Below are 24409 nucleotides of genomic sequence, written 5' to 3' on the forward strand. Positions count from 1 at the left end.
TTTCATGTGGAGAGGTCTTCGGGGTAGCCTAGTGGTTCAGGTACTTGCTCATCAGCTGTAGGTCCAGGTTCTAGTCCCATGTGATTGCAATATTTGAAGCCCATTTTGCAGTGTAATCTAGGTTGATATGGCTGAAATGTTGGTGAAAGCAAGGAAGGTGTTGAACCATGTGTTGGCTACAAGCCACCAGTGAGTTTACCTAACACTACAACAGACCCCCAAACACCAACTGGGCCATCAACCAAACTCTGTGTTTTGTGGGGATATAGTTTAGACATGACTGTCTGATCATGCCGAGATGGACTGGATGAGGATGTGTCAGTTTATCATATCATGACGGAATCAACACATCTCTGTGGACTTCCAGCCACCACTCACCTCTCAGACCACATTAATACATCCTATTTTCTCGCTGTTTGTTTTGTAACCCTGCAGCTGTCTGTTCATCCGCGGAGTATGTTCTTTTGGCGCCAGAGCGGACACACCCCACCCAATGCTTCATCTGTTGAATAGCTAATTTTGTATCATCTCAAATTCTAAGATGTAGCGTTTCTTTGCGGAGGATATTTTGACAGACAGTGGAGAAGACAGGGGTTCCAGTCTCGATGACTGTTTATATGAAATAGTTCTTCAGGTGGCCGATAGCTGCCCCACAGATGGCGCTAACAGATTCTACCTTGCAGGTGGTGGCCATCTTGTCTGGCTTGTCTGTGTGTCTTTTACACAGTAGTGACCAATATCTGTTTGGGGGTTAGTTTAGAAGTGAAATGTCAGGAAAGGGAGGAGTTTCATCTCAAGACAGGTGAAAAAGACCAGTGGGATGGGGGATCTAGTTTATGGTGCGGTCATGTCTTATGATGATGATGATGGTGGTGGTGGTGGTGATGATGATGATGATGATGATGATGATGATGATGATGATGGTGGTGGTGGTGGTGGTGGTGGTGGTGGTGATGATGATGATGATGATGATGATGATGATGATGATGATGATGATGATGATGATGATGAGTGAGTTGAGTTTTACACCGCACTCAGCAATATTCCAGCTATATGGCGGCGGTCTGTAAATAATCGAGTCTGGACCAGACAATCCAGTGATCAACATTACGAGCATCGATCTACGCAATTGGGAACCGATGACATGTGTCAACCAAGTCAGCGAAACTGACCCCCCGATCCCGTTAGTCGCCTCTTATGACAAGATAGTCGCTTTTAAGGCAAGCACATGGGTTGCTGAAGACCTATTCTACCCCGGATCTTCACGGGTCGGTGGTGATGATGATGATGATGATGATGATGATGATGATGATGATGATGATGATGATGATGATGATGGACAAGAACATGGGCCAGATAGAAGCTAATACTTACTTCGGTATTGCAAGAGATATTTATTGTTAAATGCAGCATTAAACAACAAACTATATAACAAGGAAATGCATTTGATAGATCCATTTTCTTTTTTGCATTCAAGAGTTTTCATATTTCTTAACTGCATATCAATGTGTATTTGTCTAAATTAAAAGTAATTACAGTTTAATTAAACTCTTCTTTTTATAACTTACTGAAGTGAAAATTACTTGTGTTCAAATACTTTGCAAATTTGATAGAAAAACTGCTTGGGTAACCATATCCTGTGCACAAAAACATTCATGGTAGATGAAGTGAAATTGAAGACATTCTTTTCCTGTCATTCTGTTGAAATTGTCTTGAATCCTATTACTATTTCTTCTCCTCCTCCTGGAAGTTCTGGTGTCACAAAAGTAGTGTTGGCTGCATCTGGAAGTGTTTCCATGTCAAACCGAAGTTTCTACACTGAGAAATTTAAGATTGTTGAAACTGGTATGAAACCTGCCTTTGGTGTATTTTTTGGTAATCGTCCCAAGTCGTCCTGCATCTGTCAGCAAAGCCTTGACAGTAGAATGAGAATCGGTGAAATTTGAACGCTGGAAGGCTACGTCTGCTACACATCTGCACCATCGGTTTCAGTTTACCTGTTCCACATGCAGCTGCTGCAATCGGTGTGTTTAAAATAATACTGACAGAAGTATGTGCAACACATCACAATATGGAGACGTTCTGTTGGATCAGTGCCTCGCACAGGACATTACGCAGTTTCCAACGGTATCTTGACGACTTATTTTTGCCAAATTGCAATGAGCAAAACTTCAGACATTGCCATTAATTTCAACTCACATATGACCTCTAGCAAGAATTGTTTCCACCACGTGGAACTTCCCAGGTCATGTGGCTACTATTATGTAGAAATTGACATATTTTGGTGGGGGTCTGCGAGAAAAACATCTGTTCCGCGGCTAATTTCCACAAAAGGGTGAAAAATGCATGGATAAAGTTAAGGAAAGATGGAAAATAAACAGTGATTAACAAATTAGCAAAAAGTAGAAATCCTGCAAAAACAAGTCGTGGCACTATCCAGATTAAGTGGAGCAGAAAATGCTTGTATCAGGAGAGACCACACCAAGATGATTGTGCGTGAGGCACTCTGCATGTCTGTTGGAGATACTAGCATTATTTAAAGCAAATTTATGGTTGTGTATGAAGGTTTGCCGACTCGTGTGGGACAAAAACTGCCACCAGGGCTTTCTGACAGATCTGTTGTGAAGATTCCATCTGCTGGGAGAATTCTCACAACACAAGAAACTCATACAAATAATGAAATACACATTTGTTTACTGCTTTGGGTAGTTTCACGGATACATGGCCCAGTTTGTGATGACATAGGGACACTGCATCGATGTAGGAAGAGTGTTTTACCTCTTACAGTTACTTCCAACTGAAGACTGCAAAAGCAATCTTTGTTTCCGTGGTATAGCGGTCAGAGCTAGCGGCAGCATGGCATGGTCAGTTGTTCGGTCCTCGGGGACATTATTGATGTTGAAAGATGTTAGTGTTATCTGGGGTTTGACAAAAAGAGTATAAAACAAGGACTGGTTGGCTTGAGTCAGTATACAATGTCTGAGTAGGGTATCAGTGCTGCACACACATGTGCATGCATGTTGCATGTGTACAAAACACACACACATCTCTCTACACACACACACACACACTCTCTCTCTCTCTCTCTCTCTCTCTCTCTCTCTCTCTCTCACACACACACACACACACACACACACACACACACTTCAGCTTTCCTCATTAGCAACTGGGAGGGGTAGCATTGTGGGTAAAGCGTTCATGTCGGTTTGATTCCCCACATGGGTACTGTGTGTGATGTGCATTTCTGGTGTCTCCTGCGTGATATTGCTGGAATATTGCTGAAATATTGCTAAAAGAGGCGTAAAACCGAATTCACTCACTCACTCATTAGCAACTCTTTTTTAATATGCTGCCATAGAGCTGGAATATTGCTGAGTGCGGCGTAAAACCCAACTCACTCACTCACTCACTCTTTGAATAACATAAAATAACCATATCAGAACTATGGCAGACATTGGAATGAGTGAGTGCTACTGTAGATATTATGTTGTGGGGCTTGGGGAATATTCTTTTCTATAAACTGATGGATGATAACACGAAAACCTCCCCAACTGTTCAGTGGATACTGTCAGAAGAGTATGTTCCCCCTGTCCTTTCTTTCATTGACTGTAATAGTAAACAATTGCAATTTTAAATCCTGACGTGAGTAACGTTTTAAAGAGAGTCCCAAGTTGATATTGTTTTAATATTAATCATTTGCTTTCAGATGGTTTGGTGTCCTACTCGATGCCGCAAGGAGATCGACGGGGTTCAGAAGTTGATTTGTATGACTTTACCTACGATGGAATTATCAAGAATAAATACCTCAAGGATGGGCTCGGTCAGCTGACTGATGGAGATGAAGGTCACACTAACTTCAGATCGGACAAGAAGGGCCTCGGTGTTAAAGGATTTGAATGGGTCGGATGGAAAAATGACTCGGCTTCAATGAAACCGATCACCATTGTTTTCAAGTTTGAACATGTGCGGAACTTTTCCAAAATTATGATCCATTGCAACAACCTGTACAGCAAGGAAGTCCGGGTGTTCCGGAAAGCTATCGTCCATTTCAGTATAGGAGGAAAATATTACCCAGGGCCTCCGGTCAGATATAACTTTGTGCGTGATGACTATTTTGAAGACGCTCGTCAGGTGATGATTCGACTTGAAAACAAAGTGGCAAAGTACATCAAGATGGAGCTATATTTTGAAGCACGTTGGATCATGATAAGCGAAGTTAGCTTTGAGTCAGGTAAGCATTCTATGATTGTACATCAATTTGGAATAGTTTCACTTTTGAATTAAGAATGTATGTTGATTAAATTATGATTTCACTCATTTTGCATATTTTATGGATAAATATGAGTTAAAAATTTATGCAGTTGGAATCACTGGACTAAGACTTACAATCAAAATGCTGACTTTAAAACAAGGATGCCAAGTTTCACGATTTTCTTGAATCGAGGAGGACTGTGAGTGTGTTGAATCAAATATGAACATGGAAAAACATTGACTCAGACACCAAGCAGTAACTGCTCAGATAAGAAGCAAGTACTAATGGGAAGGTTTGTTTTGTTTTCAGAAATAGTCACGGGTAACTTCACCCCAGAGACTGCTCCGCCCACCACTCTTGCTCCGTCTACTATATCAACCACTCTCCAGAATAATCAAAATGGGCGAGATATGGTTTTAGCATCGACAATGAAGGCTCCAACACTCCCAAAGTGGAATATGGAGATCGTGAGTAGTTCTTCCTCTGTATAAGTCATGATTCTACAGATACAGAAGACTGTAGATAAGCATGCAGAAATGGTCAAAGGGAGGCAACTCCTACAGTCGCCTTTTATTCAAGTTTTACATGATGTTTACTGTTCTTTCTCAGTTCAAGACTGGCAGCCTCAGATGTTATCATATTTTCTAAATATGTATGAATATTATAGACCTAAGGGGGACAACTCCATAGAGTTGGAATATTGCCGTCTGTGGCTTTAAGAACAGACAAAAACATCATAGTTGTATTAATTTATTATTTTTGTGTTTTGTTCAATAATTTTCATGTGAACTCTGTTTCCTTTCCAGGCCCAGCATCGCAGAGCACAGATACTATTACTAAAAAGGGAGAAACTGCAGAATTCGATGATGGATATATCGGTGTTATCATTGGTGCTCTCGCTGCACTGATTGTCATTCTTATCATAATCATCGCTATTTTCATCATTCGGCACAAACGTCGCAAGCACAACAATAACCGTCGCAACCTCAAACCAGTGGTGGATCGCCATGTCACAATAAACCTGAACGACTTGCGTGGATCCACAAACGGTAAAATTTCAAATGGTAATATGTACAACAGCGTGGCAACAGAAGAGGGTGAATCGGATCGAGAGACTTATAATGCCGCTGACAAACTGGGCAAGCCGGTCTACCTGGAACCCAAAGACACGATTCAGGGGAGAGAACTCCCTGAGCTTCCCGCGAGTCCTGAATCTGGTGGTTTGTAGCCAAATTTCGATCAAGCATGATAATTTGAAATTGTGGACTACGCTGACTTCTAACTCTTGTTAAATGTATTTCGCAATGACAGAAGTGTTTCTTATTGCACCGATTTCACCATGCACTTTGGTTGTGTGAAACGTAACGTAGACCGAGATGTTTTCACTGTACGAGGAGTGACAGTAGATTGTGATGTCATGTGACCTGTCTGAAGTGTTGTGTCGTGTTTTCAAATGTATTTCTCGCTTCATCTTGTGTCATTAAGCTGCTGCTTCTTTTGTGATTTGTACTTCAGCATGACAAAATCATTTTATAAATTTGCATAGTCATCTGAAGAATATTGAAACAGCTTCAAAATAGATGTATTTGACGACATTATCTCAAGAGATATTTGAATGTTTTGCCTTTCCAATCCTAATCACAATCATTGCAGGTGTAACCCTTTTATTTAATTTAATCTAGATTTTCCAAACTATTAGAATTTTGTGTGACTTGCATGATAAAACACATCCTCTATATCTCCAGAGCTTGCGTTTTGGTAAACCCACACTCACACCTGGATCCATTTCTATGGTTTTCTTGGATTCCAATTACCTGCCCTTGATTTCCATTAACCTTTTTGTTTGGCTACCTTGCTCAGTCCCATGAATCCATAAGAAACCAGCCTTAAATGTGGGCTCAGCAATGTCAACAATCCGGCGACCAGTCCCACTGATTAAGATTAAGTTTGCGAGCAATTCAAGATCGAAAATTTGACTGTTATACAGAAGAAAACCCTAAAATATATTGTTTATAGTCTTCATGTCCATTACAAGTGGCTTGGTTATCTTGACAACACGAGTTAGCTCCCTTACCTATTTCTTTATGTTGATGTGAAGCCCATTTCCCTACTATCTGGCACGGGGGGGTAGCCTAATGGTTTAAGTGTTTGCTCATCACGCTGAAGACCTGGGTTCCATACCCCACATGGGTACAATGCATGAAGCCCATTTCTGGTGTTCCCTGCCGTGATATTGCTGGAATATTGCTAAAAGCGGCATAAAACTAAACTCACCAACTCACTAACGCACTCACTCTTTATGTTGATTGGTAAAATGTTAAGGAATATCTAGGGTGGGTAATTTGTAATTGCAAGAACGACGGGAATCAATCCAGGTGTTGATGTAAGTTTACCAACATGCGAGCCCTGGCCACAAAGGGGATGCACTAGACACAGATCTAATTTTTCATCTTTTGTGATCACCCTAGATTTTTAGTTTCCCTCAGTTTGGCCACACAACACTTCACGCTGGTCAGCTAATATTTTCTCATGTCTAACATCGTGTTCATCATTTGCTACCTAGACAGTGCTGAATTTCCTGCTTTGTAGATGCCATTTCATTGGTTCTATCTTTCTCACCGTAGCTTTTGGTACCCAATGTTTGTCATGTGACCAGTCTGGCAAAAAAGAGACACTTCTGTCATGTGACCTATCAATTCTTTCCAAATCTGTATTATATCTCAGAAATCCTAGGCTACAAAGTCACAAATTCAGCTGCAAGTTAAACATTGTAGACTCAGTTGCTTGTAACAGTTAGGCTTGTTCAGTTTTGCCATTGGACTGTAACTTCATTCCTAGATTAATCAAATTCATTTCATCTTTTAAATGGGATTTCATCATGATATTAATGATGGCTAATGTATTATGGGACCTTACCTTACCTCATGTAGAGATTATTCTCTATTATTCTAAAAGTTCAGTAGCTGATTCATCTTGTGATAAGAGTACACTTTTTGAGTTTGTTATAAGGGGCTGATGTCATGCCCTTCCAATCACCTCCCCCGTAATAAAACTTAACACAGGTAACAAGAGTCCTTCTGCTTGGACAATATTATCTCAGGACAAAATTATACTTTATTACACTTTACAGGGAAGAGATCAAGAGTTTTAGCTTTCGCTAATCTTGTTAAAGACCTGGGTTCAATTCCCCACATGGGTGAAATGTGTGAAGCCCATTTCTGGTGTCCCCTGCTGTGATATTGCTGGAATATTGCTAAAATCAGAGTAAAACTAAACTCACTCACTCACTATTCACAAAGGTAGTTTGCAACATATATCCTTATCTAATTAAACACACAGAACTTGTCTATACTGTTTGATGTCCAATAAAATTAGTCTCTGAACACTGCCCCCAAGTTAACCTATTAAAAAAACAATTGAGATCCATTCCCACTCCTGCCCTGTGTAACAAACGTTTCATTAGTATCCTAAAGTACATAATAACCTTGACCTTACAGTAGTTAATAACAACAGCCATTATTATTATTTATCATTTTAATTATGATATGCATCAGTTTTTGATGTCTGCTAAATATGTGGCTTGTTCTGTGATACTAATTTGCCATCTTATGTACATGTTCTAAAGCATATTTGTGTTTGTATAATTATGTAAGAACACGTAGAAGCAGGAGCTTCAACAACATCACTTAATCATAGGTTATTTCATGTCACTGTATCCCATTTGCATAAATATATGCTCATGATGTCGACCACTGGATTGTCCGTCCAGATTTGATTATTTACAGACCACGGTCATATAGCTGGAATATTGCTGTGGGTGGTGTTAAACATGAAACAAACCAATGAACTGATTTTATGTACTGTCCAAAACTAAAATAACTCCCTTCTGACTAGACTTTTCAAACCCAATTTTTAGATATCATTTCCATGAAATGTTAAAACTGTGTTTTGTACTCAGATTTGGGATATATCCAAATTAAATCTCAATCCCTATGTTATAACTGTATATAACCCACAGAAGGCGGCGCCTAAACCTAAACTAGAACACAGGAATGGTCAATTGTTGTTCAATCTTACAATGGCATAATTACATATTTATTTCTATGTCTTGGGAACCGGTAGTAAGATCAGTTGATCATGAGACCAGACCATTGTATTACAGATTCTAGAGACTATGCGGTGCCAGACATCACCAAGTCTGCGCTGGTCGTCAATCTGCCGCCACGACCTCCACGACCTCCGATGTTACTTCCTGCCATGAACGGCAGTCTGGACAAACCTCCCAACTACGATGCACTGTATGCTGCTGCAGATATCGTCAATGTCCACGGGCCCAACATTCCAAGTTTACAAGGAGTCAGTGGAAACAACGTCTACGCAGTACCAAATGCTGACCTTCTCTTAAGCATTGACTACTCTGTGATGGAATTCCCCCGAGAAAATCTCCGCTTTGTGGAGGTGCTAGGGGAAGGGCAGTTTGGTGAGGTAAATGAAAAAATTTGTTCAATGGATGGAGTGAAAATTAAAGCTAACTAGTCACAAAAATACTTAATACTGTTGATACTTCTAGAGATTCAAAGTAAAATAAGTTCCAAGTACCCTGTGTGTGTCACCAGGGCTCATTCCGCTGAACATCAGTTGTAAGGTATGACTTTTTAAAGTTAAAGCCCTATGACCTCATTGAGGAACACAGCCTTGTTGACTAGACTAACACTTTGCCTCTGAAAATAATTTTCACAGTAACAAATAATCTTATTTTAATTGAAAAGGAGCCCCAGTGAAATGGGAAATTCAGCCTGAACCTGAGGAAATTTACACTTGCTTCATTTAGGGGTAGCCTAGAGGTTCAAGCGTTTGCTTTTCACGCAGAAGACTCGGGTTCGATTCCCCACATGGGTACAAAGTGTGAAGCCCATTTCTGGTGTCCCCTGCCCTGATATTGCTGCATTGCTCAAAGCAGCGTAAAACTCAACTCACTCACTTACTCATTTAGGGCTTTACTATTGAATGGAGTGCTAGGCAGTAGGGAAAATAGTGAGGTTCAGGGACTGTGAGACTAATATTTGACCATAGACATTTTTATTGGGCAGACCAACCTTCAAGGCTGTGGGTATTAGTGTGGATATAAGTGTGAATTAGTGCTCATACTGTGTGTTTCATTTCCTATAGGCATCCATGTTAAAGTGGACTGTTTCTGATGGAGCCAATTCTCAATATTTCACTCACTCTCAAAGTAATAAGTACAGAAATTGAAGAATTATTTGTAAAAAGTTGACATTACCATTTGAGAATTGAGCAAAACTGTTGTAAGAATTCAAAGAAACTTAACACTGTTCTTGGCTATGGCTTCAGGTTCATTTATGTGAGGCTTTACGTATCAACGACATCCTTGGTGATGACTACACCATGAGCAGGAACAATCCCCGCTCCATGCTGGTGGCAGTGAAGATGCTCAGGCCGAACGCTGACGACAGAGCTAGGTGGGTATGACCAGTACACTGTAAAACATTGAGCAAAACAATTCTTTGTTTTGTTGTGTTGAGTAAAATAGATATGATATGTTTCATACTTTTTGCATCATTTGACTTAAAACCTACCCAGTAATGTGTTAACAAATGAAGTTTCCTTTTGAAATTGATTAACAAAACGGTCAATATTTTGTGATTTTTCTCTAGTGTTATCTCCCTTGTATCCATGGCTACAAGATGGCAGCAAGTGACCATGTTGAGAAATATGTAGAAATTGGGATACTTCAAAATATATCCAAACAAAGATACCAGTTTTGCAATATGTTGCCCTACAACTGTTTTGCCCTCAACAACTGTATATAAACTTCACAACACGGTTTAAAAAAGATAATGGACGGATTGTATATAAATTCCCAAGAATTATAATGTTAAACTGTCAGTTAACATAAATGCTCAGTTAATCAAAGCAACAATTATTACAACAGCAGTAATTCATGAATTTGGTGAGTTTAGTCTGAAACCATGGTTATATTCAGCTCTATTGCAGTTGGTGTTTTTAGCAAACCATCCAAAAACCCAAGTCCAGTAAACTTCTGTCTAGTCTTTAACACTAAATTCTGCTGAAACTGATGCTAAAATCCAAGACCATATTTTGAGTCTCAGATGTCTGGCAAAGACAGTTACTGCAGCTACCGCAACCACATCCACAACATCTACAACTGCTTCCGTACCATCCCAACACGACCTTTCTGTTGCAGATCTGACTTCCACAAAGAGATTAAGATAATGTCCCAGCTGAAGGATCCCAACATCGTGCATGTACTGGGTGTGTGTACACGAGAAGAACCACTCTGTATGATTGTAGAATACATGAAATATGGCGACCTCAACCAATTCCTTATTGATCATGTTCCTGAAAGTCCAGTTGCCGAGGCAACCAATGCCAAGACACTCAGGTAAGTGTTTCTTAGGGAAGTAACGAGTCTGTGTTCCAGTCAGGATGAAATGTTGAGGTCTCCATTTCTTTTGTATCACCCAGTTTCAATCATTGCAATGAAGCAGCCCTGCTGCGGCCCAATGTATGTTTACTTTGTCTCCGGCACCAAAATTGGTTTTCACAACCACGTGCTGATGGCAGACGTGAGAGCACTGGCAAAACTCGATACAGTAAACTATGGTTGTAATGAACACAAAGGGATCACTAATTTTTTTTTTGGTACTTGCAGTTTGTTTTATGCTTTTCAACTTCAATATTCAACAAGTGGCAGAGACTCCCCTAAAATGTTTGATATATGCATGTTCATAATAAACTAGTTTCACTGTTCAGGCATGTAATGAATTGGTCTTATATAAGCTGAAATTGAGTAAATCCCTTTCTTTACTCACACACAAGAAAGTAAGAAGGAATGCAAGCATAGTCAAAACGAAATGTTAGCAGGGGCTGATACAGCTTTTTAAGAAAGAGGAAGGGGGTTTGCACCCCTGCACCTCCCCTCTGGATCCCCCTATGGTTAGCAATAGTTACTTGTTTGAGTATTATTGTTATGAGACATTAAACAGTATATCTCATGACTAAACAGTTCGATTATGTCACCAAACAAGGTGCTCAAGACTAGAACAGTGTTCCCTTGTGTTGTCTCTTCATTCTACAAAGGGGGCGGTGGGGTAGCCTAGTGGTTAAAGCGTTGGCTCGTCACGCCGAAGACCCGGGTTCGAATCCCCACATGGGTACATTGTGTGAAGCCCATTTCTGGTGTCCCCCGCCGTGATGTTGCTGGAATATTGCTAAAAGAGGCATAAAACCAAACTCACTCACTCACTCATTCTACAAAGCTTTAACCGAGTTTTCTGATATTTTTCAGTTATGGCTGCTTGATCTTCATTTCATCTCAAATCGCGTCTGGTATGAAGTACCTGGAGTCTCTGAACATGGTGCATCGAGACCTGGCAACCAGAAACTGCCTTGTTGGGACTAACTACACAATAAAAATCTCTGACTTTGGCATGAGCAGATCTCTGTACAGTGCGGACTATTACAGGATTGAGGGCAGGGCTGTTCTGCCCATACGCTGGATGGCTTGGGAAAGCATCTTGTTGGTAAGGCACATAGCTGTATGTCTCGGTATAAGACATCTTATTGTGCACTGGGATAGAACATACCAGAAACTCTTAGAAATAGAAATTCTTACTGATGGGGAAAAACATCAAAATATTGGCAGTTTCTATTCAAGGGTAAATTTGATCCATGCCTTTTAAACAGGCAGTGCTAAGGCCTCATATCCAGGCTTTTTAGACTTTGCAATATCAATACTCACTCACTCCAAAAACTGATCTTTGTGATTAGACTTGGACACTATGACATACGGTAGTTATTCACTTACTTAATCTGGTCATGATAGAGAAATGTTCTATCTTAAGCTGGTAAGATCATGAAAATGTCCTATTGCCAAATAAAATCACTATTCGTTTCACTTAATTTTCATGGACATTGATTGTCATCCAAGATGTCAATTATGTTCATGATAAAGAATATTCCAACTTAAGAAAGAAAAACGTTCTATCTTACTGGCAAACAAGGATAAGTTGGACCGGCACAGAGAACGCGTTTACAAGAAGTAGGCGGTACACGGCAATTAACAAACCCATTTGGTTTGTGAAAGGTAGAGCAGATGTAGGCTAGTGCATGTGCAGTGCATGACGATGAAATTGAGTCCGCGCATAGCTGCACACGCATTGCTCATAAGACTCACGTGGTCAGTGTAGCACTACACTTGATCGCGGACAACGTGGGGCCCTTCGCTCACAATGGCAAGCGCCAGTGGGCGGCACTCATACATGCTAAAAAGGGTCAATTGCCAGGTCAGTGCTCAACTTATCCTTGTTTGCCAGTAGGTTGATGAGATTATGAAAATGTCCTTTTGCTAAATATAATCTCTGTTTTTGTTTACATTATAACACTTCTGACTGTTGACACTGGATTAATTTCTATCACAGGGGAAGTTTACTTCAAAGAGCGATGTGTGGTCCTTTGCTGTGACGCTATGGGAAGTCCTTACGTTTGCCAAGGATCAACCATTCGATGTACTGACTGACGAGCAAGTTATTGAAAATGCTGGACATTACTATCGGAACGATAACCTGCAGGTGTATTTGCCACAACCTCCAAACTGTCCAAAAGAAATTTATGATCTAATGCGAGAGTGCTGGAACCGTCAGGAAAGCGAACGCCCATCCTTCCGGGAAATCCACATGTTCCTCCAGAGGAAAAACATGGGCTACAATCCAAAAGACGAAAAACTCAGCCAAATAACTGTACCAGTATGTTGATGTCCCAGAATTCCTGTGACAGGAAGTGTGTGGTCCGCGCGACGAGCTAGTCAGACAGAAACACATATCACATGACTTTGAGAGAGATCAAGTCCTGTTCTCGTTGCCATACTCCATGGTTGTGCACTTGCTTCCCTTCCCGAGCCAGAGAGCTCCAATCAAGGGAGGCAACAGCCTTTAGGGTGCTATAATTTTCAGAGTGTGAATAACTGTGTCGTTTGTGAAACCAAAGGTGTATAAGGTACACTGTGAACAAAGATTGCCATGATACAATGTATAGTATCCATGGTTACGGAGAACTCAGTGTGGCTATTTTTTGACAATAGTGAAATATGTGTAGCAACGTTAGAGACAGTAGCCCTGGAACTAAGTCACAAGATGAATGCAGGGGTAGACTCATTATTTTGTGTTTGAAGGGCGACCTGAGAAGAGAATACCAATGAGCAATGGTTGTTACAGTGTGATGGTTGACACACACCACGGGTCTAACTGAGACCTGCGATTTCACAAAATGATTACACTGCTCAAAAGTGACAAAATACTATGGACACGATTCCATGACCTTTTAATTCATGTGTTTGCTAAGACACAAGATATATGTCCCATTCTTGGAAGACTTGTATTTTCATTTCAAGATTATGTTGTTAGAGCAGTGTGTTAGATTATCTGCTACAAGATCCTTGAGGATTTCTGCGAGTCCCAGATGGATGGCGTGGAGGCAGGGAATCACATCTCAAGGTCGTCTGGTGTCTACACGGAATCCCAAAGACAATTCAAGCCATGATATAGTATATAAAATAAATGTGCGGGACACTTTATCCCTCTTACAGCATGTTAGAGGAGAGTGTACAGAATTTTGTACTTATTTTTGTTTAAACTATATGTGAAATCATGTCAAGAGAAAAGTGTTATATCAATGCTTTAGTCAGATAGACTGAACTATATTAGTCTGTTACTCACTCATACCATCTTCCAGATACTTCTCAGTTTGGTTTTCACTCAAAATTTAAATATTTATAGACAAATATTTTATGCCTTTTTCTGAAATAACATTAGGGTAATGAAAAAGATATTTAAATCAATATAATAGCTCAATGCCTGTGATTAAACGAAATGTTTCATGTTGATATACCTGTAGATACTGGATATCATTCCGCAAGTTTGACGAACCATTTTTGCCACTTATATCCCGTACTGTAGGTCACACTATTTATTTTAATTGTAAATCTTGACATGAAACAGAAATACCACTTCAACCCTGATGTTTTCATTCTGACGGACAAGATAACAACTAGTCTGTGAATATTTAATACTTAACTTGACTTGTCAGTTTCTGTATTTACGTTTTAAGCTAATACTGTACATGACCTCGGTATCATTATGATATGACAATATGCTAAAGAGCTGTATGATATTTTATAATGTGTATATATGGCTTTCTGTTATTGGTCATGCCTCCTCATGTATGTGGAGTTTTGGTAGTGCTTGTTTGTAACAGGGAGGAGGAACAACAGTGATATTATAAATCTTGCTACAGAAATAATTCCATTTTTCTCAGATTTTCCAAAGATGGCGGTAGACATTGTAGAATTGTGTTTTTGCTTAGAATGATAGATCTATCTTGTTAGCAAGAGAATGAATAAGTTATTTAGGCAACATTTTATGATGAAAGGTGAAATATCAATCTTTGTGTGATGATTTCATGTAAGTCTACAAACTGAAGCAAGTGTCCGTCATTAAGGAACAGAGAGTCTTGCTGATGGTAAGATAATAGAGTAATTACTTATGTCGATATACAGCGCAAGACATTTCGGCCAATCTGAAAACTCCATGGGGTGGAGAGTTAAGATAATTTAAGCTTTAAAGCAACTATTTATTATATTTGGTTGGGCTGCACATTTTATTTTCTTAGATATGATTTTGTTGAAGACAGGTTTGGAAGGGTGGAATAAGATCCTTAGTCATTTGACAAATTGTTAAGTAAACAATTTTAACAGATACCAGATTTTCATTTATTAGGTGTCAAAATGTTTGACCATTAAAATTGTTTTGCTCATTCTCAGAATATTTGTGTGTTTCTTTTTCATATTTTAAATTGGTGAGCCAGCGAATCTGAAAGTAAGCTATAGAAATGTGTACGGCCTTGAAAACAAGCAGGTTATCAAATCGGACACTTAAGGAACTTTCTCAGTGCATGACGTCAGGAACCACTCAAGATATCTTTGAACTCTTCTATATATATATATATATATATGCTTGGAGCTTTAATTACTATTTTATTCTTGTATTCCTTTTCATTTGTTGTGTGTTTGGAAATGGCAAATAAACACTTTAGCACATTAATATAACCATTGTGCCAAAATCATATGCTTGACAATGATCATTACTCAACCTGGATGCTTTGCCAAGATTGACAGACACTCACTTTCGTTTTGTATGTACTGTTACAGCATTCAATCCAAATTTTGTCATCATCTTTTTGTAGTTTTGTATCCGTGTCTTGTGTGTCTAAATTGTCAGCTATATTCTCTCTCAACCAAATAAGAACAAAATTGAACCAGTTCAATATTTTATTTGAATTGAGAGGAAACTAGTTAAAGATCGAAAATTATCATCATTCATTAATTTATGTTCATAGTAATTCAAGTGGAATTGATTTTAGTCATTGTTTATGTAGTCAGTGTTATTCTTAAAAAGATTATGTATATATGTACTACTCAAAATAAGTTAAGAATACTAGTTATGTGACAAAATAGTGTTCTTAAACTTGTTTTGAACAGTATATGGAGTATGTAGTAAATATCCGAGAACTTGAAATAGAATTATTAGAACAACACACTGAAGAAGACATATTACATTGTTTATTGGGCAGAGGTGTTTTCTGCTGAATATTCCTGTGTTCCTGTTACTGTGATCAGTACACTGATTAGAGGGAATTGAAATGGCCGCATTAGATGTCATATGTACATATGTGTTAAAGGGACTCTCCACCCGGGATTCTTCTGGGGGGCTGTTATCATTTCCTGGGATGTGTTATCTACAGCACGAGCTGAAACCAAGCACTGCTGATACGTTTTGTAAATGCAGCTCCCCCTTCTCTCATGGGACAACTCATTGAGCTGCAGTATGTGAATAGAGCCAGCTGTGTTGACAATATACTACTCAAACTGTTAAGGATCACTATCCTTTCATATAACTATAGGTAATATGTCATGGCAGATTAACTATAAACATGTGAATTGGGTGATCCTTAACTTGTTTTGAGTGTTATACATAGACCTAGGGTAGCTACAATATACTACTCAAACTGTTAAGGATCACTATCCTTTCATATAAGTATAGGTAATATGTCATGGCAGATTAACTATAGACATGTGAATTGGGTGATCCTTAACTTGTTTTGAGTGTTATACATAGACCTAGGGTAGCTACAATATACTACTCAAACTGTTAAGGATCACTATCCTTTCATATAGGTATAGGTAATATGTCATGGCAGATTAACTATAGACATGTGAATTGGGTGATCCTTAACTTGTTTTGAGTGGTATACATAGACCTAGGGTAGCTACAATATACTACTCAAACTGTTAAGGATCACTATCCTTTCATATAAGTATAGGTAATATGTCATAGCAGATTAACTATAGATGTGTGAATTGGGTGATCCTTAAATTGTGTTGAGTAGTGTACATAGACCTAGGGTAGGCCGGACATCTTTATTAGGATATAGTATCAGGAGGAGAAGGCACTAGGGACATTTCAGTTGTGAGTTGTATGGAAAGTAGTACATAACAGGGTTCATTTGTTCGAGTTAATTATAAGTCATTGGTCACGTGACTTCATGCAGCCAATAGAGTGTTTTATGGCTAACGTTATGCTCTGTGTAAAAGATTGCACTGAATGAGATGCCTGCCACATACGCTAGTGGAATTAGGCAGAACACCAAAACTGTGTTTAACATTCATTGGTTGTGATGCTCTTAATTAAGGTCTTCATCCTGGTACTCTGTTCGCTTCAGAGATGTACTGCCATCTGACCACTCATCAGTATGCTGACGCAATCATCTGTTGAGTTCTCTTCAGCTACTGGTGCTTGGCATTTGTGTTCTTCATTTGGCTTTCAATAAGCTGTCACTCCATATGCCTAGCATCTCATCGATTTGCCATTCAGAATATATTTTAAGACATTTCTTGCCTGCTTGCAGTTTTACTTTTCACCTTTTTTTAATTATGTAACTGCAGTCAAATTAAGGGTGTTACCTCAAACATAATGTTTATCAAACTGCTTCAAAACATTTTTCTATTATGAAATATACTGCTAAAATAAAGTTAAGCATCACACAATTCTTCTATATCAAATATAGTAATATGAAAGCATTGTGTGGTCCTTAACATCTTTTGAGTAGAGTGTTTTATTTTACATATAATTTCTGTTTCTGTCTCGTTATTCTGTTTAAAAACAAAACAAAGGTCATGGAAAGACAGAAGTGTTTTCAAACTGAACATCTTTGGAGCAAACAGACACAGGTTTCGTCAGACTTACACAAATTAGGCATAATATCAATGTCTTACCATATATTTTTCTATATGGATAAATACATCTGTACAAATTATACTACAATTTTGACCCTTTTTCAAATCCATAGAAAAAGGGTGCATTACCTCCCCATGGTGTCTATTGTGTACAGGTATTCTGTAAATCCTTGAATAGTGTTTGCTATTTGAAGATTTACGGTAGTCGGTGTTGTCCTGTTTTAGAGCATTCACCTACATGTAGTCATGACCATAAGTAGTTCACAACTGTTACAGATAGTGCGCAGTCCATGGTAAATGGTATTACCTTTTGCAAGCATAATTGGACATTATCTCCATCAAATTGACGACATTTTCATGTGTTTTGATATTGTGCAAATGTCTATCTCCCCCTGGATCAGCTCAACATGGCCCTATCTTCAGTTTCAACTAACTGTTGTTGACCTAGGTGGTGGAATTATTTCTTACAAGAATCCTATATTTTGACCTGAGAAATGTTAGTACTTTGTTTGACGGGTATTACTGTCACATGCTTCTCATTGTTTAGATGCAGCTTAGCAACAACTTGACTACGGTATTTTGTCTCTTAAAAAAAGTCCAAAAGCTGCACAACATATTGTACAGAAGTATAGATGAGGGAGAGGTCAGTGTTCAGATACTTGTTCAATTTCAAGATGATGTTCCTAGCCTTGTTGACATTCTGTGGTTTGTCTGAGCCAGACTAACAGGTTCCACTCAAGGTCATTTCAAGGTCAAGTATATGGTAACCAGTTTAAAGACGCAGAATATTGTCCCAAGAAATTTGTGGTTTGTGTGAGCCAGACTAAAACTCCTTATTAGGCTGAAGGAGTCGAGCATGTATTGACCTGCTGAATAATAGTCCTCGGTTTATTGACAGTTGTGGTTTGTCTGAACCAGACTAAATCCATGGTTCAACTCTCGGCTGAAAGGGGTACAAACTCTGCTTCCTCACTCACTGATTGCTCTGGAGAGTATGTTGTACAGTATATATGTTTGTAGAAAGGACTAACCAGTGTGATATTTTGTTATGGCACTGTAGGCTGTGGTTGTCTTCTGTGGGTGGAGATACAACCGATACAAGGTAGACAACTCTTATCATTACAACGATGACAACAACATCCCCGATTCATAATGCTCATTATAGATAACATTATGGTATACCTTGACCTACCTGATCGAATTGTTGGTGTATATTCTATAAAGTAGTACTGTAAGTATGATCAGTTCATCTCTGTGTAAAGTTTCGTATTTGCACTTTGTTAGCTCTCGCAACACATCTCCCCTGAATGTACTGTGTTACTACATACCATGTAGTACAGAATATTGAACTACGATCTTTTTCACGTTTCATTTTGTCTTCTCATAAATGTATATTGATGCAAATCAAAGTTGCTGTTCACAAGTGATTGATTTTTACAATATTTAAATGTTAACCGAACTACGAGTATATGTTGTTTTCTGAAACAAGACTTCCACACATTTTTCAATATTAATGTTCGATAATGGTTTTACTGATATCCGACTGAATTCTGTTCCTGATGATCCCAGGATCAATCTCTCTTGAATCTCACCAGTATTAGTTTACTTGACCAATTTTGTTGCATTACTATACCCAATCTGAATCTTCATTTGTAGCCTGGACAACTCTGTTGATACTTAATTTATTTCTTGATTGTATCTTTATATTTCTGAGTGTTCGTCTCACAGATGATATACAGTGGTATTGAATAAATACCTATACAATATGGCCGACTTGACAAGAACTCGGACCTTGCTTTTCTATTTACGTGATGATACAGCTGCGGAAGTTTTCTTTTAAATGATGTCCTCGGAATCTATTGTATGGCTGAGGCGCCTTTCCATTTTGAATTCACTGTTTGATATATTGTGTCTCTCCTGCCATCACAAACTAGAGATAATTACCGTTGTCAGATTTCTTGTCAAGTGGGTAATCCTGTACATGCCCATCCGGTATACTTAGCTGCATGTGTTGTTGTAGAGGAAGGGCCTTCTACATAGGCACAGAGGATGTAACTTTTAATGTATGTTTATTTGCTGAAACATGAAAGAGACGCGCTTCATTCTTTATCTGTAAATAAAAGCGCATTGTCAAAATACTATTGTGAGTTTGGGTTTTTGTTAAAATCATCGTCACAGATTTTACCAAAATTTAGAGGATGAAAGAATGCAGCCAATATTGCTTCAACGATTTTGGCAGGAGAGTGATCCTAAAGATTGGAAGCTCTCTAAAGTGTAATCAGTGATACTGAGCACTATTTCATCAAGCAAACTTCTACAGGATTAAGGGCCGGTGGGGTAGCCTAGTGGTTAAAGCGTTCGCTTGTCACGCCGAAGACTCAGGTTTTATTCCTCACATGGGTACAATGTGTGAAGCCCATTTCTGGTGTCCCCTGCCATGATATTGCTGGAATATTGCTAAAAGTGGCGAAAAACCATACTCACTCACTCACTCTACAGGATTCATTACGGCTGCTGAACATCATTCAAAGTCCAGTGAGCTCTGCAGGTTGAATCAGTGTTGCTGAACTTCATTCTTGGGTAGCATAAAGGTTAAAGCATTCACAGAAGATCCAAGTTCGATTCCCAACATGGTACAATGTGTGAGGCCCATTTCTGGTGTCCCCTGCCATGATATTGCTGGAATATTACTAAAAGTAGCGTAAAAACTAAACTCACTCACTCACTCACTGGTATCAAATTAATATGTGGTGCTGAACATGTGTACATAATCATTTCCACACCTTGAGAAAACAAAATTCAAACCCTGAAGATATCCAGTTAAACATCACAAGATGTTTGATAATAGTGTATTTAAGAATTGAACATCAGTTTGGATGAGTTCAAGTGAGAAGATTTAAAGCTCTGGTTAAATTGTGTGAACTTTCCAGCTTGACGGCATGAAAGAAACTCAGTAAACTTAAAGGTCACATGCAACGTAAAACACAACTTTGCAGATTCTGATACCTTTCGGTATGGACTTACCGAAACAAAGCGTCAAAAATACAAATTCAACTTATAAAGTTGAAAAATAACGCGATGAAAAAAAACGCGCGAAATCGGAGTTCAAACGTTTCACTAATTTTCCCCAGACTTTTCTGGGGAATACGGGTTTCAACAGCTGGGCTGCGCTCATAGCACGTGCGCAGTGAAATACGTTCGCGCAACTTGGAAGCGGGCTGTCTGGTGAATACTCGGTGAAGGCTTTGGTGTGAGCCATTTTATAATGTTTTGTTGATATCTCACAGGCGCGAGCTTTTTATATGTTATGACAGTAAATAAACTGTTTATATAATTTCATTTGTCTATTTCACCACACGTTCTTCTTACCGAGTCACTTTCTCAGTTAGATACTTAAAAGCAATGTCATTATTTAGCGTTGACACAATTTCTAACTGTGATATAGATTATCGCTGTCACAGACAAAACTCAATGTCTTGTTTTATTGACACCTGTGTGTCGGCCTGCCTGTCTGCTAATGACAATATTCATTACACCGCTGCTATCACTGACCACAAGCGATTTGAACTTAACACCAATCAGGCTATACACCATAAACAAAACGCATTGATTTATGGCCCGAGTTTGGTCTCTGTCACATTATGTAATTACACAGACAGGCAGGTGTGATACTTGAACACATGACATGTTATGATGTCTGTTGATTGCAAAATGTTATACACAAAAAAATGAGCAACATCACTGATTACACTTTAGAGAGCTTCCAAACTTTAGGATCACTCTCCTGCCAAAGCGTTGAAGCAACCCAACATCTCTATATATACACACACAATGAGCTGTGGAGGCCGCATCTGCTAATGAACCAGCCGTTACACTTGAGTGCACACCCACCCGCCCTGACTGGGTTCGGTATCCCGGCTGCTTCGTTTCGAGGGAGGTAAACCCAAGTACAAAATATTGCACTTTTGATCTGCGATTATACGCTTATAATTTTGTTTATTTGTTTTTTTCATAATCAGCAATGCATATTATATGTCATGAAGAAGTGATAATTGTGTTTTAATTATGTTTGATTTTTTTGGTTGCATGTGACCTTTAACAATTAGTCCCATGGATACAGTTTGAATTTAATCATATACATGTACAACCGAACATTAGTTAATGCCACTAAATTTATAAGATTACACTACCTTATACTGAATTAAGCAAAACAAACGTTTACAGTCATAAAGTAACAAAACGGGTATCCCCAAACATGACTTTACCAACAGAAAATCAGAAACTTTGATTCATATAAATATTATGTTATTTTTATAACGACATGATATTCGTCCACTTGTTATCATAGGAAATCCATTTGAAGTCCCCGCCTTGATATAGTGGAATACATGTATTGCTAAAAGCGGCATAAAACTAAACACTCACTCATAGCAAGTCCACTGACAAACCCATACCACCAACAGGAGGCACAAGTACAAGAAGGATGGAGTAAAAGTCAAGAGGAAGCTCATTGTGACACCTGGTGGTTGGAAACAGACTGGGCGGTGTTGTTTGAAATGTCAACCAAAGATTGGTCTTTGATCTTGCATTTACGTCTAGTTCCGGTCCTGTTGTGGACGTCGTACCATCTCACTGCAGAAAGGAGGAAAATGCCTGGAGAAACAGTACAGTACAGGGATGTTAAATGACCGTAAAACATCTGTTTTGACATGTTGTGCAGAGGGTAGAACACGGTCACAAACGATCTCGTCCGGTAACTACACCATTTCAATTGCTTCTAACATTGACGCATGGTCTTCTCCCATGAGTTGTGATGCTACTCCATACTCCATAGCCCCAGTCAGATAGGAAATTCAGCCGGAAGCTGAGGAAATCTAAACTTGCTAATGGAGCATCATTAATAAATTTACTTACAGGCACATAGCAAGCCATTATAGGTATAGGTATAAGCCCGATAGGTTGCACAGATTTTTATTTAGATAGTATTGAGGGTTGGCCCAACTTTCAAAGCAAAAATCATGTGTAAGCCCGGGCTCTTTTTATAATGGTAGCTACGCTCCTGGGCCCCGTTCCTCAAAGCGATCGAAGAGCTAAGGTGATCGTAACTCCCATACTTTAACATAGACTTACGACTGTCGTAGCGCTACAATCGCTTTGAGGAACAGGAACCTGACCTAAACTCTATTAGACTAAAACTTAGTCCCTGAATATATATCTTGACAGTAACAAATAAACCATTTAAATTGAAAAGGAGCCCCAGTGAGATGGGAACCTGACGAAATCTAGACTTGCTTCATTTAGAGCTTTAGCATTGCAGGGACGGTTGGGGAGTAGATAAAAGAATGTGGTTCTGGGACTATGAGACAGACTCGCTGAAACGTTCTCCTATCCTTGCCCGATATTATCATAATTGTCTGGACTTAACGGAGAACAGTATACTGGCACATGCCTGTCTATTAAGTGAGTTAATAAGTGGTTTCACGCCGCACTCAGCAATACTCCAGCTATATGGCTGCGGTCTGTAAATAATCGAGTCTGAACCAGGCAATCCAGTGATCAACATCACGAGCATCGATCTACGCAATTGGGATACGATGACATGTGTCGACCAAGTCAGCGACTCTGACCACCCGATCCCGTTACGACAAGCATGGGTTGCTGAATACCAATTCTAACCTGCATTATCAAGGGTCTATTGAACGTCAGATGTTGTCTGTCTACGCCAAGCTAGGTGTGCTGGCGGTGAAAGAGAAGCCAAATTGGGTTGGTTGGGTCGGGTATGCGTTTTGACGGTCAAGAGTGTTGCCCGTCTATAGTCAAGGCCTCCAAAGAGATGATATCGTGTTCCGATGAACGTTTAATTGTCTGGGACGGAGTATTGCGCCATTCCCGTTTGCGGCATATCCACAGCAGAGAGCCGTTATTCATGGTTTTACAAAAGCGCTTTTATGACCATCTAACAGCTAAACGATCATCATGTGCTGTTCATATTCAAAATCCACGCTTGAGTGTATCATACTTCCAACAAACACGCAAACATCCAAACTGTATATCGATGAGGATATATTCGTGAATACTATATTGAAAGATAATTCATACATTAATTTTTATTCAACTTTATAGGACGCACCGCAGGTATTTTCCTCCATGACATCTGCAAGACAGAGTGCGTTCTGAACATGATACATGAATATTTTTTAATTTGTGTCCAGGTTTTTGCGAAATATAATAAACTAACAAGTCGAATGCTAACTCATCATTGCATATGCAGTGAAACACTTTAAAAATGTTGCCGGAATGAAAACCAGTTTCCAAGATTTAATAATCTAGGGGTTTTTTTGTTCAACGCCGTACTCGGCAAACCATCGAATAACCGAGTTCTGGACCAGACAATCAAGTGATTGACGTTATGAACATCAGCCATCATACATCAAATAAGTCATGCAGCGATCCTGATAAACCGTTATTGTTTGCTTTGATATGACAGGTTGGCAGAACACCAAATTCTAGCTTCCTGTCACCCCTGAAATCAAATATGTGTCTCCACACATACCTTGAATAGCGTAGCAGCATCGTAACCAAATGTATCCATGTCAGTTTAAAGAAGAAGTAACTACTGTCATGATTGAGGATATGTACTTTCCTTCCGAACAGATGCGGCGCTAAACCAACTGTTTCAAGCCATTTATATTATATTTTCAAAATCCCAGTGTTAGAAAGTAAATGCAAACATTAGTATGCAAGAGTGAATCAGAGACACCGCTACAGTAGCTAAATATCCGGAAATAGATACCAATTTGTAAGTAAAGTCGCCAGTTGTTTTGTTA

The 24409-nt window shown here is 39.1% G+C and overlaps 1 protein-coding gene across 1 annotated transcript in view; it reads left to right on the plus strand.

Moving 5' to 3' along the window:
* Positions 1-19720, plus strand: part of LOC124269823 (discoidin domain-containing receptor 2-like) — a 238426-nt gene extending 218706 nt beyond the window's left edge. The window contains exons 7-14 of the mRNA XM_046704856.1: positions 3707-4231; positions 4562-4723; positions 5059-5472; positions 8415-8737; positions 9605-9732; positions 10479-10676; positions 11583-11817; positions 12715-19720. Coding sequence (XP_046560812.1) covers positions 3707-4231; positions 4562-4723; positions 5059-5472; positions 8415-8737; positions 9605-9732; positions 10479-10676; positions 11583-11817; positions 12715-13047 — 2318 coding nt within the window. The 3' untranslated portion in view covers positions 13048-19720. The remainder of the gene's footprint in view (positions 1-3706; positions 4232-4561; positions 4724-5058; positions 5473-8414; positions 8738-9604; positions 9733-10478; positions 10677-11582; positions 11818-12714) is intronic.
* Positions 19721-24409: the final 4689 nt, after the last annotated feature.

The sequence above is a fragment of the Haliotis rubra genome, unplaced genomic scaffold, assembly GCF_003918875.1.
Source record: "Haliotis rubra isolate DU_JTF1 unplaced genomic scaffold, ASM391887v1 Scf148, whole genome shotgun sequence".
Classification (NCBI taxonomy): domain Eukaryota; kingdom Metazoa; phylum Mollusca; class Gastropoda; order Lepetellida; family Haliotidae; genus Haliotis; species Haliotis rubra.